The sequence below is a fragment of the Lepus europaeus genome, chromosome 17 (genome assembly GCF_033115175.1).
Source record: "Lepus europaeus isolate LE1 chromosome 17, mLepTim1.pri, whole genome shotgun sequence".
In the NCBI taxonomy this organism is placed as follows: Eukaryota; Metazoa; Chordata; class Mammalia; order Lagomorpha; family Leporidae; genus Lepus; species Lepus europaeus.
Genome location: NC_084843.1, coordinates 29,318,691 through 29,335,668, shown reverse-complemented (window position 1 = coordinate 29,335,668; position 16,978 = coordinate 29,318,691). Strand labels below are relative to the sequence as shown.

Below are 16,978 nucleotides of genomic sequence, written 5' to 3'. Positions count from 1 at the left end.
CTTGAAAGTCCCAGAAAGTCAGTCACCTTGTTTGACGTGGCATATTTGTGTGCAGCGTAATATTCAGCATCTGCTTTTGCTTTCTCTCGAGCTAGGAATGCAGCATCTAGCAAGTAAAATAGTCAGAGTACATGAAACGAAGGAGAGTTACCAATCCATTCTCTCAGCTGCCTCTACTGCCCATTATGATCGTTTACTTCACTTCAAAAGTTTACAGCAACATCAGCATTTTTCAAACCCCAGTTCCCAGACAGTTCCTTCTCTTGGCTTATCTGAGCCCACTTGTTTTCTACTCTGAGTTGTTCCTTCTTTCTGCACCCTTCCCATCTCCCCTCACCCCAGGCCTCACATTCCACCCAGGCTTTAGGCTTCAAACAAGATAACTAAGATCAAATACGAAAGCTCTACTGTATTTAATGTATTCTCCCAGTGGCTTCTGAATTTAATTCAGAATCCATTAACGAATAAAGAGATGAAGCAGCTCGATATAAGCAAAAGTATCTTTAGGAGTAGGAGCCAAGAATATCAACTTCTCACTGAGTGAAAACAGGAGCCTGAGATTCTCTGTGAAAAGTTATTTTCTCCCCAGCTAATCTGATATTGTTGACAGGTAGTAAAGAAACTGGTGGCAGGGATTATTTTATACATCTTTTGCAACTGATTATGGGTAATTTTCATATTTTGTCCACTTGAGAACAGAGAGGTGGCTAATAAGCCCCAGTTTAGGAAGGAAACAAAATGTTGAGTTACTCCAGTTTTAAATTAAAAAAAAATTTATCCAGCATATTAGGCCAGCTACTTTCTCCAGACATGTCTACAACTTCCCACCCACCACAACCAAGAGCCCAATCTGTGAGCAGAGAGGCAGCTCTGGGCAGTCAGAACATCATCTTCTCCCTAAGGTACCTTCAATTTCAGAAATGCGCTTTTCAGTTTCCTTCTCCATCACCTTCTGCTGAAAGCGAATTTTCGCCACTTGTGCAATCTTCTCTGCTTCTGTAATACACAACAGAAGAAGACACATTCAAAAACATTTCTGTAGCTCCTTAGGCATTTAGAATCAGCAGCACCTTACAATTTATCTATCTAGACTATAAACAACTCAAAGAGCAAAAGGAAATTTATTTCCTACTTCACTGTTTTATTCTAGTAGAGCTAGTTTTCTGTCAAAAGAGGAAGTACAAAAGTTTAACAGTTCCAGTCTTCATTGGACTATGTTACAATACACAAGAGGGAAAAAATCTTATGAAAGTATCACAGAAAAAAACAGCAACATAAAGGCATGGCAACACAGGTCAATGATATAACATGGCAAAAGAAAGAAATAAGACAGGTAAGTTAAGCCAAGGAGGACCTTCTTGAAGGAATGGTAAAGGGGATAATGGAAATGACCTAAGAGGACACACCAGGAAGCATAAGGACAGACAAGAAGGCATGAATGAACAAGTCACAATGCAGAGGTGACAAAGAGCCAGGCAACAAGAGAAGACAACAAAAAATTAAGACAGAAGACTTCTGTCTTGAGTGAAAGACCTAAGCTTAGTTTTAACACAGGATGCACTGTGAAGTTACCATCAGAAAAAGACATAATGAAAAGAATATCAGAGCTGTAGAAGATACAATAGAAAGCAGTACAATTCACCTGAGAATGTGAAAACAGTGTTGGAAGCAAACATGTTAATTGTAGCAGGCGAGTACACATAGGGGAAATCAAATATCCTTAGTAAATCTCTGACCTAACAAAGGATCCAGGACCAAAGAACACTCAAATCACACTTAAAATGTAGTCACTGTAATTGTTAAGTAACACTCTCAATTTTCCTTCCCAGAGTCGGTTCTCTGTATCTGTAGGTTCTACAATAGCAGATTCAGCCAACAGTGGCTTCAAAATATTCACAGAGAAAAACCTGCATCTGTATTGAACATATAGACCCTTTCCTTATCATTATTCCTTAAAAATACAACTATTTGTATAACATTTACACTGTATTGGTTTTTTTTTAAAAAAAGATTTATTTATTTATTTGAAAGGCAGAGTTAGAGAGGCGGGTGGGGGGGAGTGTCTTCCACCTGCTGGTTCACTCCGCAAATGGCTGCAACGGCCAGAGCCGGGCGGATCTGAAACCAGGACCTTCTTCTGGGTCTCCCATGTGGGTGCAGGGGCCCAAGCACTTGGGCCATCTTGCACTGCTTTCCCAGTCCATAGCAGGGAGCTAGATCAGAAGTGTAGCAGCCAGGACTAGCACCAACGCTCATATGGGATGCCACTGCAGGCGACAGCTTTACCGACTATGCCACAGCGCCGGCCCCTGTATTGGATTTTGTAAGTAATCTAGAGATGACTTAAAGTTTACAGGAGGATGTCACACGCAAGTACTAGACCATTTTATACAAGAGACTTGAGTATCAGAAGATTTTGTTATTTGCGGGGGGAGGTGGGAAGGGGGAAGCAGGGCCTGGAACCAAACTCCCATGGATACAGAGAGATACTGTATCTTTTTTTTTTTTTTTAATTTAAAGACTTATTTATTTACTTGAGATGTAGAGTTATAGACAGAAAGAGGTAGAGAGAAAGGTCTTCCATCTGCTGGTTCACTCTCCAAATGGCTGCAACAGCTGATCGCAAGCAAAGAGCCAGGAGCTTCTTCCAGGTCTCCCATGCGGGTGCAGGAGCACAAGTACTTGGGCCATCTTCTACTGCTTTCCCAGGCCATAGCAGAGAGCTGGATCAGAAGAGGAGTAGCCAGGACTTGAACTGGTGCCCATATGGGATGCTGGCACTGCAGGACAGTGCCGGATCTGAGATACTGTATCTTAGCACATTTTATCTCTGGTTACTGGGGGAAAGACATTAACACAAAGAAAATTTCCAGTGGTTCCTTCTTTCTAGAAAACAGTATCCTTTACCAAAACTCTAGGGCAAGTCCTTCTATATGCCTATTAAACAAACTACGAGGTGCAACTGGACTTGAAATTTAAGAAACTTGGGATAAACATGAATAAAAGCTAAGGGATTTGGAGCCTGCAGCCAGAATCCCAGGGAATGTTGCCTCAACACAGGGGTACTGTTGTGTGGGAATGGCATTCAACACTGGTGTCATGTGGTAATAAACCAATGAAAGGTATGACCAAACTTTCAGTTCTAGAAAAATGATGGAAAGGCTAGGAGAAAACTCTTCAGCTAACACCTTTAAAATGCTAGATAACATATAACAGATTTGTTTTTTAAAGCATGGCTGAGTTAATAAGAAAGAAATGAGATCTCTTCAAATGGTGTAAGCAAATAGAGAGCTGAAAATCTGTCTGGTGGCAGCCTGGGGTGGGGGTTACTAGACAAGGGAGAGGGATTTGGGTTATTGCTATTGTAGAATCAGAGGAGGCCCTGTGATGTTTAAACCAAGATCTCTAGAAGGCTGTAACTCTATGTAAAAAAGGAACTAAAAAACCCTACCCACAAGGCCAGTGAGAAGCAAGCTTTTCTCTAACTAGATACATCATAGTGAAACTGAAGAACATCCAAATACAGAGAGAAAAAAATTAAAAGCAAAAAGAGAAGACTGACTACTCAAAAGGAACAATTAAGACTGACAGCACACTTATAAACAGAACAGTGCAAGAGACCAAACAAAAATGAAATAATACTGCCAAAATGGTTAAGGTAAAATAAGTTTGGTTTCACATAGAACTGTAGGCCAAAGTGCCATTTAAGAATGAAATCACATCATTTCAAACAAAAGAAGGCTGAAGAAGCTTCCTACTCCTTAGCCTTCATTGAAAAAAATTGGTAGAAAAGAAACACCAGAAGCAGTGAGAAGAAAACATTACTTAAAACTTATAAATAAAAAATAAATGTATATTAAAAGCATCAATAACAATGATGATAAACAATGGGAAGATAAAAACAACATGAAATTAAGGCATAAGGCAATAACAATATGTAATATTAGAGGGCAATGGTAGAGTTAAAGCATTGCAAGGTATTTCAAGAAGAAAATAGATTGGTTAACTTCAGATTCTGTCAAGTCAGGTAATACTTGTTAGCATTTCACAGGTAATGACTAGTTTTATATTCCAGAAACACAATGTAAAACTTCCAATCAAGTAAAAGGGAGAAAAGAACAAAATTCAATCAATTCAATATCAATTAGAATTAGAAGAGAAAATGAAGCAGAGAAATAAACCATGGTAAACAGCACGTAATTGATATAGATCCAAATATAGCAGTAACCACAATAAATATAAAAAGACTAAACTCACCAGTTAAAAGACAGATTCTCACATGGGATAAGATAACAAAATCCAGCTATATGCTGTTTACAACAGACACACCTAAAACATAATGACATAGAAAAGTTGAAAGTAAAAGGATGGAAAAAGATACACCAAGGTTTACAACTAACCAAGAGAAATCTGGTGTAGCCATATTATCATTGGACAAAATAATTTTAAGCCAAAAACCATGCTTGGAAATAAAAAAGGTTATTATGAAACAGGTCCAAGAATCCTGAACTTGAATGCTCTTAATAATATAGCCCCAAAATTTATAAAGAAAATAATTATAAGTCAACAAATCCATAGTCACGGTAGGAATTTTTAAAATACCTTTACTGGTGATAGATCAAGAAAGCAAAAATTAGAAGAACAGAGAAGATGTGAAAAACACAATTAATAAGCCTGACCTAATGGATATATAGAGAAAGCTTCACCCAACAAATAGAGGAAATACATTTAGTATTTTCAAACACATGTAAGGACCAAGTATAGGTAGGCCACAAAACAAATTTCAACAAACACTTAAAAATCTTTATAACAGATCTTATTTTTGACTACAAGTAGTAACACTGGAAATCAACAATAAAAACGTAGCCCCTCAAAAGTCACTGAAAACACTTTTTAATAATTTATGAGATGAAGTTACAACGAAATATGCTTAATTAAGACTGAAGACCAACAAAAGAGCACATTTAAAAACTTGTGAGATGAAGAAGCACTCCTTTGAAGAAAATATATAATCTTACATGCTTCTCTTCCATTAGAAAAGATCACAAGATAGTGAATTAAGTTTCTAACTCAAGAAGTTAGGAAAGAACCAATGAGTAAATTCAAAACAAAGAAAACAAAACCAAGTGCAAATAATATAATTGAAAAGGTTAAAACCAACAGAAATAAAACCAAAAGCCAATTCCCTGAAAAGATAAATACAGACAGACTCTGGCACAGCTGACCCAAGGAAAGATAATAATCTTCACAGAATTCTACAAATTTATGCCTTCAAATTTTAACTAACAGATGAAATGGACAATTTTCTTAAAAAAATTATCATCAAAATTGACTTAAAACACCTGAAAAGACCTATCTATACTCAATATAGAAATTAAATCAGTCAAATGTTACCACAAAAAAACAAACAAGTAAACAAAAAACATAAATTCAATAGTCCAGGATTTTTACAAGTGAGTTCCACCAGACCTACAAAGAAGAGATAATACATGTTTCAGAACATGGAAAATGAGGCTGGTGCCACGGCTCACTAGGCTAATCCTCCACCTGCGGCGCCAGCACCCCGGGTTCTAGTCCCGGTTGGGGCGCTGGATTCTGTCCCGGTTACTCCTCTTCCAGTCCAGCTCTCTGCTGTGGCCCGGGAAGGTAGTGAAGGATGGCCCAAGTGGTTGGGCCTTGCACCTGCATGGGAGACCAGGAGGAAGCACCTGGCTCCTGGCTTCGGATTGGTGCAGCGTGCGGCCATAACGGCCATTTGGGGGGTGAATCAATGGAAGGAAGACCTTTCTCTCTGTCTCTCTCTCTCACTGTCTAACTCTGCCTGTCAAAAAAAATTTAAAAATTTTAAAAATTTTAAAAACTATGGAAAATGAAGAAATGTTCTTCACCCCATGTGATGCTTAATATAACCATTATTTAAAAAAAGAAAAATAACAGTGTAAGGAAATTATAAACTGAAATCATTTATGAAAACAAAAGTAAAAATTCTAAAGAAATTATTAGCAACTCATATAGAAAAATATATTAAATTTCCTATATCGTGACCAGATGGCTTTATCCCAGGAACACAAAAATAATTTAGTAACACAAAACTTGCTAATATAACATATATGTTCACTTCAACATATGCAGAAAATTGTTCTTACTTACAGCCAATCACAATAAAAGTTCTTGGCAAGCAAACTTTCTGTCTCTCCCTCTCTTTGTAACTCTGCCTCTCATGTAAATAAATAAATCTTTTAAAAAGGGGGGGGGGCAGCACTGTGGCACAATAAGTTAAGCATCCTGTATGGGCGCCGGTTCAAGTCCTGGCTGCTCCACTTCTGATCCAGTTCCCTGTTAATCGCCTGGGAAAGCAGTGGAAGATGGCCCAAAGTGCTTGGGCCCCTGCACCTATGTGGGAAACCTGAAAGAAGCTCCTGCCTCCTGATCGGCCCAGCTCTGGCTGTTGAAGCCATTTGAGGAATGAACCAGCAAACAGAAGACCTTTCTTCTCTGTCTCTCTCTCTCTGTCTGTAGCTCTACCTCTCATGTAAATAAATAAATCTTAAAAAAAGATAAATGTGAAATATAGTAACATCATTGGGACCACTGAAAGTCAGGGGAAAAACAAGAATGTCTGTCACTATCTTTCTTTTCTGACATTGTACTAGAAATCACTGTCTAAAGCACTAAAGGTGTGACATTATAAAGGAAAAAACTGCAATTGTCTTTATCTGAAGACAATAGGATTGCTCAGAGGAAATTGAAGATATTATTGGAAATAACAGCATTTTCAGCAAGACTGCTAAATAAAAAAAAAAAAATCAACACCATACCTATACAAAAGCAACAACCAATCAGAAAAAGTGTCTTTAAAAAAGAGTTTGTCTATAAATGCAGAAAACTTAAAAGATATATAGGAATAAACCTCTTAAAATTGTGCAAGAACTTTAAGGAAATTATAACACATTTTTTTTCAAAGACATTTCCCATTAATGGAGAAAGGTAATAGTTTTATAAGACTTTATATTTTAATTCTCTCCAAACTGGTGCATACATTCAATACAATTCCAATCAAAATCCCAACACAGTATTTTAGGAGATGGTGATTAAAGGTACATGGATGAATAAAGAGTCTATAGTAGTCCAGGACAATATTAAAAATAGGAATAGTTAAGAGGAATGTAATTAAGGAGAAAATTATTCTCCCAGATAACAAAACTTACACAAAAGCTATTCCAGTAAAACAAGGTAATATTAGAGAAGGATAAGCCAAACAACTGTAACAAAATAGAGATCCTAGCAACAGAACAAATTATACACAATATCTTGTTATATGACATATGTGGCACTAGAAATAAGTAGAGGAAATAACTATTCAGTATGTAGAATATGACAACTGGTTGCCATTTCAAAAAAATAACACTGAATCCTCATGTCACACTAAATACTAAAATAAATTCCAGATGGATTAAAGATCTAAATGTGAAAAGCAAAACTTTCAGAATAAAATTATTACTATGAGGTGGCAAAAAATTCTCAAACAAGATAGGAAAGGCACTAAAGAAAAAGATTGATGAATTTGATATATGAAAACTAAATATATATGTATGTCCAGCATATCATGGAGTTCAATAATAAGCCACAAACTAATAAAAGATATTTGCAATGGTTAAACCTAAGATTAGTATCCAAGAGAAACATATAAAGAACTTTTATAAATCAAGTCAGAAAAGCAATCAACTAATGGGCTAATAAGGATATTAACAGGCAATTCACACATTTAAGGAAACCTGAATGACCAATACACAAAATTCAACTCTAATAATAATGAAGGAAAGTCAAGTTGAAATTATATGATGCCATGTATACCATCAGACTCGCATAAATTTTTTTAAGTATGACTCCAAGGGATAAAGGCAATGTACAGAAACTGGAATCAAACATGGTTGAAAAGAGGGTAAAATGAAGACTCACTTTAGGAAGCAATTTTCCACTGTGCTAAACCTGGAAGATATGCATACCCCATGACCCAGGAATTCTACTTCACCATAAGTATTGTAGAGCACTGCTTCTCAAACTACCTGTGGGAAAACACTTTTATCCCCCTATTAATCTGTTAGGAATCGGTAAGTTATAAATGATAACAAAAATGAATTACTAGAAAAAAGAAATTATGAAAAAACATAAAATTATAATCTCCAACAGACATAACATTACTATGTTAAAAAGCTGTAAGAACTTCAGTGCCAGCATCCCCTATGGACACCAGTTTGAATTCCGGCTGCTCCTCTTCCGACCCAGCTCTCTGCTATGGCCTGGGAAAGCAGTGGAAAATGGCCCAGGTCCTTGGGCTTCTGCACCCATGTGGGAGACCTGGAGGAAGCTCCTGGCTCCTGATAGATGCAGCTTCAGCCGTTGTGGCCAACTGGGGAGTGAACCAGCAGATGAAAAACCTCTCTCTCTCTGCCTCTCCTTCTCTCTCTGTAATTCTGACTTTCAAGTAAATAAATAAATCTTTAAAAAAAAAAAAAGAAAAAGAACTTCTGAACAAAATCCCATTGGAAATTCTGAACATTCATTCTCAATTTTTATACCCATATCATGGTGTCTCAGAAACAAAAAGCTGATGACAGGGCACTGACCCACATCACACTTAAGTAATACACTTAGGAGACTCTTCCATATGATGTGCACAAGGTGATACGGAAAAGGACAGTATTGCAGCACTGTTTGTAATAAGAAGAAATCTGAAACTACCTAACTCTTCATTGTTAACACATCAGAATCAACAGGTCTCCTCACAGAATGAAATACATAGCAGTTAAAAATCAAGTGGGGAAGTGGGCATTAATTTGCTTGTGTTCCACACTGGAGTGCCTTAGGTTCAATTCCTGGCTCCACTCCTGACTCCAGCTTCCTGCTAATGCAGACCAAGGGAGGCAGTGGTGACGGCTCAAAGTGACTAGGTTCCCGCCACTGAGGTGGGAGAGCTGGACTGAGTTTCTGCTTTGGTCTCAGCCAGGACAGGCCATTGTAAGCATTTGGAAAGTGAAACAGTTGATGAGAGCTCTCTCTTTCTGCCTCTCAAAAAAAAAAAAAAAAGTTAAAAAAGTGAACTAGATCTAGATATATCAATAAAAATAAAACATTGTTAGTTAAAAAAAAAAGTCAAGTTGTAAAATGTGAAGTTTGATACCACTTTTGTGGTTTCAAGTAGGTAAATCAAATTTACAAAATGCTAACTACATGTTTATTTATGTAAATAAATAAATAAACTTCAGAATAGAAACTACTCTGATAAGGCCAAGAAACAAAAACCACAGAAAAGGAGGCTTCAAACATATTTTTTTCTCTTTAAAATAAGACTTTAAAGACACATGAAAATTTTAAGCCTTCATTATACTGTTCTCTGAACATTTCTATATATTTGAATTATTTAATAAAAAGCATCTTAAACTTTCAGTATTACCTGAGTGTCTAAGATGAAAGTCTAATGATAGTACTCTGGAGTGTGAGGGAAGACACTGATATTCAAAAAATGGGCTATAAGCAACCTTGCAATGCTTTCATAGATGGCATTATCTACCCAGATAAAACCATGTGCATATCAATAGCAAGGGTATCATTTTGAGCTTTGGCCAAAGAACTTTCTTATTCTTTTTTTTTTTTCTTTAAAGATTTATTTATTTATTTGAAAGGCAGAGTTACAGAAAGGCAGAGGCAAACAGAAAGGTCTTCTACCTGCCAGTTCACTCCCCCATGGCCACAATGGCCAGAGCTGCACTGATCTGAAGCCAGGAGCCAGGAGCTTTCTCCAGGTCACCCACATGGCGCAGGGGCCCAAGGACTCGGGTCATCTTCCAGAGCTTTCCCAGGCCATAGCAGAGAGCTGGATCGGAAACAGAGCAGCTGGGACCTGAAGCAGTGCCCATATGGGATGCCGGCACTACAGGTGGCAGCTTTACCCTGCTACGCCACAGCACCGGCCTCTAACTTCCCTATTCTTAATCTGTATAAATAAAACCCCACTCCACAGAGCCCTATCCATTGTCCTTGTCCTTGAAAAAGAGTAGTGGCAGTCAGCAACACGAAAGTCTAATAATTAGCTTTGGAAAACCAAAGCACTTTGTTAAGTACTGGCCCCATAAAACATTTTTTATTATTATTTATTTTGAAGGCAGAGAGACAGAAGTACAGTGACGAACAAAGAGAGCTCTTCCAACTGCTGGTTCGCTCCCCCAATCCCTACAATAGCTGGGGCTGGGTCTGCCTGAAGCCAGAAGCCGGGAACTCCATTCAGGTCTCCTATGTGGGTGGCAGGGATCCAATTACTTGAGCCATCACCTGCTGCTTCCTAAGGTGCACATTAGTAGGAAGCTGAAATTGGGAGTGGAGTTGGGACTCAAATTCAGGCTCTTTGTGATATGAAATCCAGATGTTTGAAATGGCATTTTTGGGGCTGGCGCCGTGGCTCACTTGGTTAATCCTCCGCCTTGCAGTGCCAGCATCCCATATGGGTGCCGGGTTCTAGTCCCGGTTGCTCCTCTTCCAGTCCAGCTCTCTCCTGTGGCACAGGGAAGGCAGTGGAGGATGGCCCAAGTGCTTGGGCGCCTGCACCCGCATGGGAGACCAGGAGGAAGCACCTGGATCCTGGTTCAGATCGGCGCAGCGCCGGCTGTGGCGGCCATTTGGGGAGCGAACCAACAGAAGAAGACCTTTCTCTCTGTCTCTCTGTCTCTAACTCTACCTGTCAAACAAATAAATTTAAAAAAATATAAGAAATGAAATGGCATTTTTATCCACTGTGCCCCATACTCACTGACCTCGTCTAATTTTATTTTGTTTTAATTTATTTATTTGAAAGGTATAGTGACAGAGAGGAAAGAGAGAATCTTCCATCTACTGGCTTACTCCCCAGATGGCCGCACTGGCTGGGCTGGGCCAGGCCAAAGCCAGGAGCCTGAAACTTCATCCTGGTCTCCTACATGGTGGCAGGGGCCCAAGCACTTGGGCCATCCTCCATTGCTTTCCTAGGCACATTTAAGGAAGTGGAGGCTGCAAGTGGAGTAGCCGGGACTTGAACCAGCACTGTGACGTGAGATACTGGCGTTGTAAGCAGCATCTTGATCCGCTGTCACAATGCTGGTCTCTCTCACCTTATTTTTAAAGGCTTTATGACACCAGAATGTACAATGAAGTTTCCAGAATTCTCTACTACGTATGATGGAATCTTATTTGAGTCCACATCAATATTCAATATGAGACTAACAAAAACAGGACAAATTTCTGACACACATGCTTCGTACACATTCATTTCAGAAAGAAACCCAAGTACCTATAACAGCTTTTTTCCTCTCGGTCTCAGCTTCTTTCTCCACAACCTTCTGTTTCTGTGCAGCTATAAGAAGTTTTGTCTTCTCAGCTTCCCTGCAAATCAAAACAACATAATAATCAGAAATGGTTCTCTTAGTGGGCAGTCACAGCTAGTAATTATGAACCTGCGGTGGGTCAAAGGATCATTTTTCAGCAAGAATTTTTTGATTCATTAGGATGAGTAAGACAGGTGTTACCTACCTTATTGTACTTATAAAGAATCTGAGGTTGAAAGATTAAACAATTTGCCTAGTCACTCAGAGACAGGAAAAATAATTCAGTGCATTTTAGTTTCTTTCCTTCTAACTACAAGGCCTGTGGATCTGGAAGGCAGAGCATAAATGTTTCCTCTGCCCTTAGGCCTCCTGATGGGCCAAACACAGCACCCCTGTGCCAATTAGAAAAAGGCAGCCTTTGGGCAGATGCAGTTCCTTAGGGGCATGGTTTGGCAAGCAGACTGAGCTGGATTTCCGCCCCTGCCTTCCTTGGGTTGATGCCCATGTGTAGTGGTCCTATCTGTTACACAGAAGATATACTTAGGTCAGTTATTAGTGAAGTGGGGCTTAGTGTAAAGACAGATTTCCTTAGAACTTGAGCTTCTAATAATGGAAATGGCTGGCTCAATCAATCACTATGTGCGTACAAGTGACCTCTAAGTGACCACTTGGCAGAAACAGTTTGAAAATAAGATTCCTATTAGATGAGAGGCTAGACTGGACAATCCCAAGGTAGCTTTTAATTCTGGAATTCTCATAGTCTATAAAATTAATAATAATTCAGAATTATTTAAAAGTTACTCCAACAGTTTCCCCAAGACATTTTCATCCAAAGCCCCCATCCTCCTGCCAACACTGATAAAGACAAGAAATGTCATTTTAAACACTGAGTTACCTGATGATTGAGAACACAAAATATTAATCTTTCCATCACTTGAAGTGATGACATTAAAGCTGAAGATATCCTAAGCTGTATTTTTTTCTATAACTGGCTCAGATCCATGATCTACCTAGCCTGGCATACTATACTTTTAAAAGAAGAGTTCCTCTTCTACAATTAAAAAAGGAAAAGAAAATTACATACTACAGATAGGCTTTGGGAACAAAAAGACTCCGCAGTGCACTACCCCATGGAGCAGTGTCACCACTCCTCGGACCCCTTGCATTTACACCTCTGCTGCATTCTTGACCTGTGCAGTTATCTTTACAGCACATCTTTCTTCCTGTCATATTAACAGTACTGCCATTCCAAACACAGTTAAGTGTTCCCCTACAAGGGACCTTCTAAAACATTTAGAAATTAATTTCATGTCAAGCAAGTCACTTCTCATTTCTACCCAGTGATGAACACATAAAAGAGAAAACTACCTGGAGTCACCTCAAGCAAGACCTCCTTTCCCAAAGGCAAATTAGAAAGATCCAGTTCTAACTTCAGATATACAATCACACACAATGGAAAACCAACCTTTTTACCACCAAGGTGTCCATTCTTACCATTACAACACAGTAACAAAAAACAGACATTCTCATCAACCTTATGCAGCTAGGACTCTTTTTTTCATCTATTAATGTTTAAGTCAAGGTACTATTCATACACAAATTATAGTTCCTGAGCTTTCCAGCAACACTTCTTCAGCAAAGTGCATCTTTAGCCACTAAAACTATTCCCACAATGTCCACACATAAAGAGAAAACTAGTAAGAGGCCAGTGAGAATTAAGACATGAGAACAGACACTAACACTAAATAAAAACATACAAGATAGACATATGCGTATATCCCACCCCAGGGTATATAATCTGTTTCTTATATATTGGTGTGTTAAGGTGCAGATAGCCCTAAACAGAAATACTGGTATCCCATGGATAGTACTCACATTAACTCAAAATTTCTTCTTATGGCTTCTGGGATTTTGGGTTTTGTAACACGCACAGCCTAAAAAATAAAAGTGAAAAAGCCAAAATATATTTGAAAAATAAATCTTCAAGCTAAAATCTTCTACAAAAGAGTTCCTCAAATGATACCAATAAAACAACAATAATACAGCTTTCTACTGACACAAGAAAATCTGCTTTCACACCATCACAATGAGAATCAAAGATACGCTGCTTCTTGTTTCCTTCAAAAAAAAAAGTCCGACTACAAGTAAAACCACTCTACCCACTGACAAGATAAACTCCAGGGAAAAGGTTCTTTCTTAAAAGATGCTTTACAAAGCTCCTTAGTTTAGTATTTTCACTTCCCTTTTCAAACTTGCAAACCAAAGAGAGAGAAGGAAGGCAAAGTTCCAAGGCTGAAACTGTAAAGTCTATAGCAGTCAAAGACAAACATAAACAAAAATCCACAGAGTATGCAATTTTATATAGTATGTAACAATAAATGTATTAATTGCTAAAACAGCAATCGGTCACTCTCACTGTAAATAGCCCAATGGCTGAAGGAAAACAAATACCAATTAATAACTTACATTCTTTATCTCTAGAATCTCAAATGAAACAAAAGTCTACCTGTCTTTGTAGAAGTTGTTTACTCGACACTGTCTCCCTAATTATGGTGTATTTTGACATTGTCAAGATGTAGAAGTGCTGTTTTTTCACGGCTGACTTTTCTACATCAAGGACTTGATCCCTCAAAAGCCTTTTAAATTTTTTAAAGACTTATTTATTTATTTGAAAACCAGAGCTACACAGAGACAGAGATCAACCTTCCATCCAATGTTTTTTCCCCTAGATGGCCACAAAGGCCAGGGCTGGCCAGGCTGAAGCCAAGAACCAGGAGGCAAGACAGTGAGAGACAGACTCAGGTCTCCATCTGCTGGTTCATTCCCCACGGGGCAGCAACAGCCAAAGCCAGGAGCTTCATCTGGGTCTTCTATGTGGGTGGCAGGCACACAAACACTTGGGCCATCTCCCCCTGCTTTATCCCTGCCATTAGCAGGGAACTAGATAGGAAGCAGAACAGTTGGGACAGGAACCAGTGTCCACAGGTGATGCCAGTGTCACAAGCTATGGCCTTAACTGCTGCAGCACAATGCTAGTCCCTCTCAAAAGCTTTGGATTTTATTAATTAAACACTTTACATTCCCACCTAGACTGCACACATGAAAGAGAACAAATATGCAGGTAATTTTTGAGGACTATCATAACTAAAAATGAATACAAGTCACAATTCAGAAATAGAATTTGTGAGAGATGCCAGATTTCACTAAGACTATGTGACTATCAGACACAGGAGTACAGATGGCCTCTAATATGGATGAAATTGACTCAAAGGGAAGCACTGTCATATTACATTTAATTAACAGACTGACTATAAATTACTTTAACCTTACAAAAAAAGAAGCATAAAATAAGGCTCTTTTAAAGAATCCTTTTTTTTTTTTAAAGAAAGATTTATTTATTTATTTTAAAGTCAGAGTTACGGAGACAGCGAGAGACAGAGACTCAGGTTTTCCATCTGCTGGTTCACTCCCTAACTGGCAGCAACAGCAAGGGTCAGGCCAAAACCAGGAGCTTCATCTGGGTTTTCCATGTGGGTGGCAGGGGTCCAAATACTTAGGCCATCATCTGCTGCTTTTCCCAGGCCATCAGCAGTGAGCTGGATCAAAAGTGAAGCAGCCAGGACATAAACCAGCATTATGGTAGTGGCTTTATCTTCTATGCCACAATGCTGACTCCACTGAAGATTCCTATTTTGCTGTATGAGGCTGCAGAACCAATCAGGTTTGCAAATTTTGGGAAAGCTCAGATTTTTGAAATATGTAAAAACGTAAACATCTGCTATAACACACAACATGAGTAAGCTGCATCGAAAGAGATCTAAGAAATACAATCAGAAGCCGGCGCCATGGCTCAACAGGCTAATCCTCCGCCTTGCGGCGCCGGCACACCGGGTTCTAGTCCCGGTCGGGGCACCGATCCTGGCCCGGTTGCCCCTCTTCCAGGCCAGCTCTCTGCTGTGGCTAGGGAGTGCAGTGGAGGATGGCCCAAGTCCTTGGGTCCTGCACCCCATGGGAGACCAGGAGAAGCACCTGGCTCCTGCCATCGGAACAGCGCGGTGCGCCGGCCGCAGCGCGCTACCGCGGCGGCCATTGGAGGGTGAACCAACGGCAAAAGGAAGACCTTTCTCTCTGTCTCTCTCTCACTGTCCACTCTGCCTGTCAAAAAAAAAAAAAAAAAAAAAAAAGAAATACAATCAGGAGCCGGTGGCATAGTGGGTAAAACTGCCATCTGCAGTGTTGGCATCCCATATGGGTGCCAGTTCAAGCCCTAGCTGCCCCACTTCCAGTGCAGCTCTCTGCTGTGGCCTGGGAAAGCAGTGGAAGATGGCCCAAGTCCTTGGGCCCCTGCACCCACATGGGAGACACTGAAGAAGCTCCTGGTTCCTGGCTTTGGATTGGCCCAACTCTGGACTTTGTAGCCATTTGGGGAGTGAACCAATGGATGGAAGACCTCTCTCTCTCTCTCTCTGCCACTGCACCTCCATAACTTTGCCTTGAAAATAAAAAAATCTTCTCTCTTTCTCTCTTGCCTTCTTCCTCTGAAACTCTGCCTTTCAAATAAACACATAATGTTAAAATAATGGGGAACTAGCACTGTGGAATGGCAAGTAAAGCCACTGTCTGCAGTGCCGGCATCCCATATTAAAAAAATAAATAAATAAATAAATTAAAAAATCTTAAAAAAATACAATCACAACATATCCAAAAACAATGGAAATAATGTGCATAAACATACACACACGCACAGTGGCGAAAAAAGCTGACACATTAATATACCTGTTGAAACTGACTCCTGAATTATAAGCATATATTTTAAACCAAAGTCAGAATACTACATAGTCATTCCCTTAAGTAACATTAAGGAAAAAAATACTAAAGATGACAACTTTTACCATTCTTTGTGGAGTATGCCAGAGTAGTTTTTAAAAAATAAAAGTGTGGCCGGCGCCGTGGCTCACTAGGCTAATCCTCCGCCTAGCGGCGCCGGCACTCCGGGTTCTAGTCCCGGTCGGGGCGCCGGATTCTGTCCCGGTTGCCCCTCTTCCAGGCCAGCTCTCTGCTGTGGCCCGGGAAGGCAGTGGAGGATGGCCCAAGTGCTTGGGCCCTGCACCCCATGGGAGACCAGGAGAAGCACCTGGCTCCTGGCTTCGGATCAGCACAATGCGCCAGCCACAGGGGCCACTGGAGGGTGAACCAACGGCAAAAACGAAGACCTTTCTCTCTGTCTCTCTCACTATCCACTCTGCCTGTCAAAAAAAAAAAAAAAGTGTGATATAGATATAAGAAAGGGCAAAGTCAAAATGCTGTTATAGAGAAAGTTGATTCAACAATAAATATTTATTGGGCGCCTACTCTGTGACAAATGTTTGTTCTAAGCACTGTGCATACGGCAGAGAATAGCAAAGCAAGTTGGCTCTCACAGAATTAAAAAATTTGGAGGGAGAAAAGAGAACAACAAAAGACAAATAAATTAACAAGAAAATTTCAGATCACGGGCTAGCATTGTGGTACAGTAGTTAAGCCACTGTCTGGGACACCTGCATCCCACACTGGAAAACTAATTGCAGTCCTGGCTGCTCCACTTCCAATTCACCTCCCAGATAACACGCTTCGAAAAGCAGTGG

The 16,978-nt window shown here is 39.6% G+C and overlaps 1 protein-coding gene across 2 annotated transcripts in view; it reads right to left on the bottom strand.

The window, feature by feature from the left end:
* ERLIN1 (ER lipid raft associated 1) overlaps positions 1-16,978 on the bottom strand; it is a 40,205-nt gene that overhangs the window by 3,028 nt on the left and 20,199 nt on the right. For both annotated transcript variants that reach the window (XR_009868320.1, XM_062214591.1), the window contains exons 8-11: positions 13,230-13,288; positions 11,321-11,412; positions 907-996; positions 27-106 (exon numbers count right to left, since the gene is read on the bottom strand). Coding sequence is in view for 1 of the 2 variants with exons in the window: in XM_062214591.1 (XP_062070575.1) it covers positions 27-106; positions 907-996; positions 11,321-11,412; positions 13,230-13,288 (321 nt within the window). In the remaining variant the exon portion in view is untranslated. The remainder of the gene's footprint in view (positions 1-26; positions 107-906; positions 997-11,320; positions 11,413-13,229; positions 13,289-16,978) is intronic.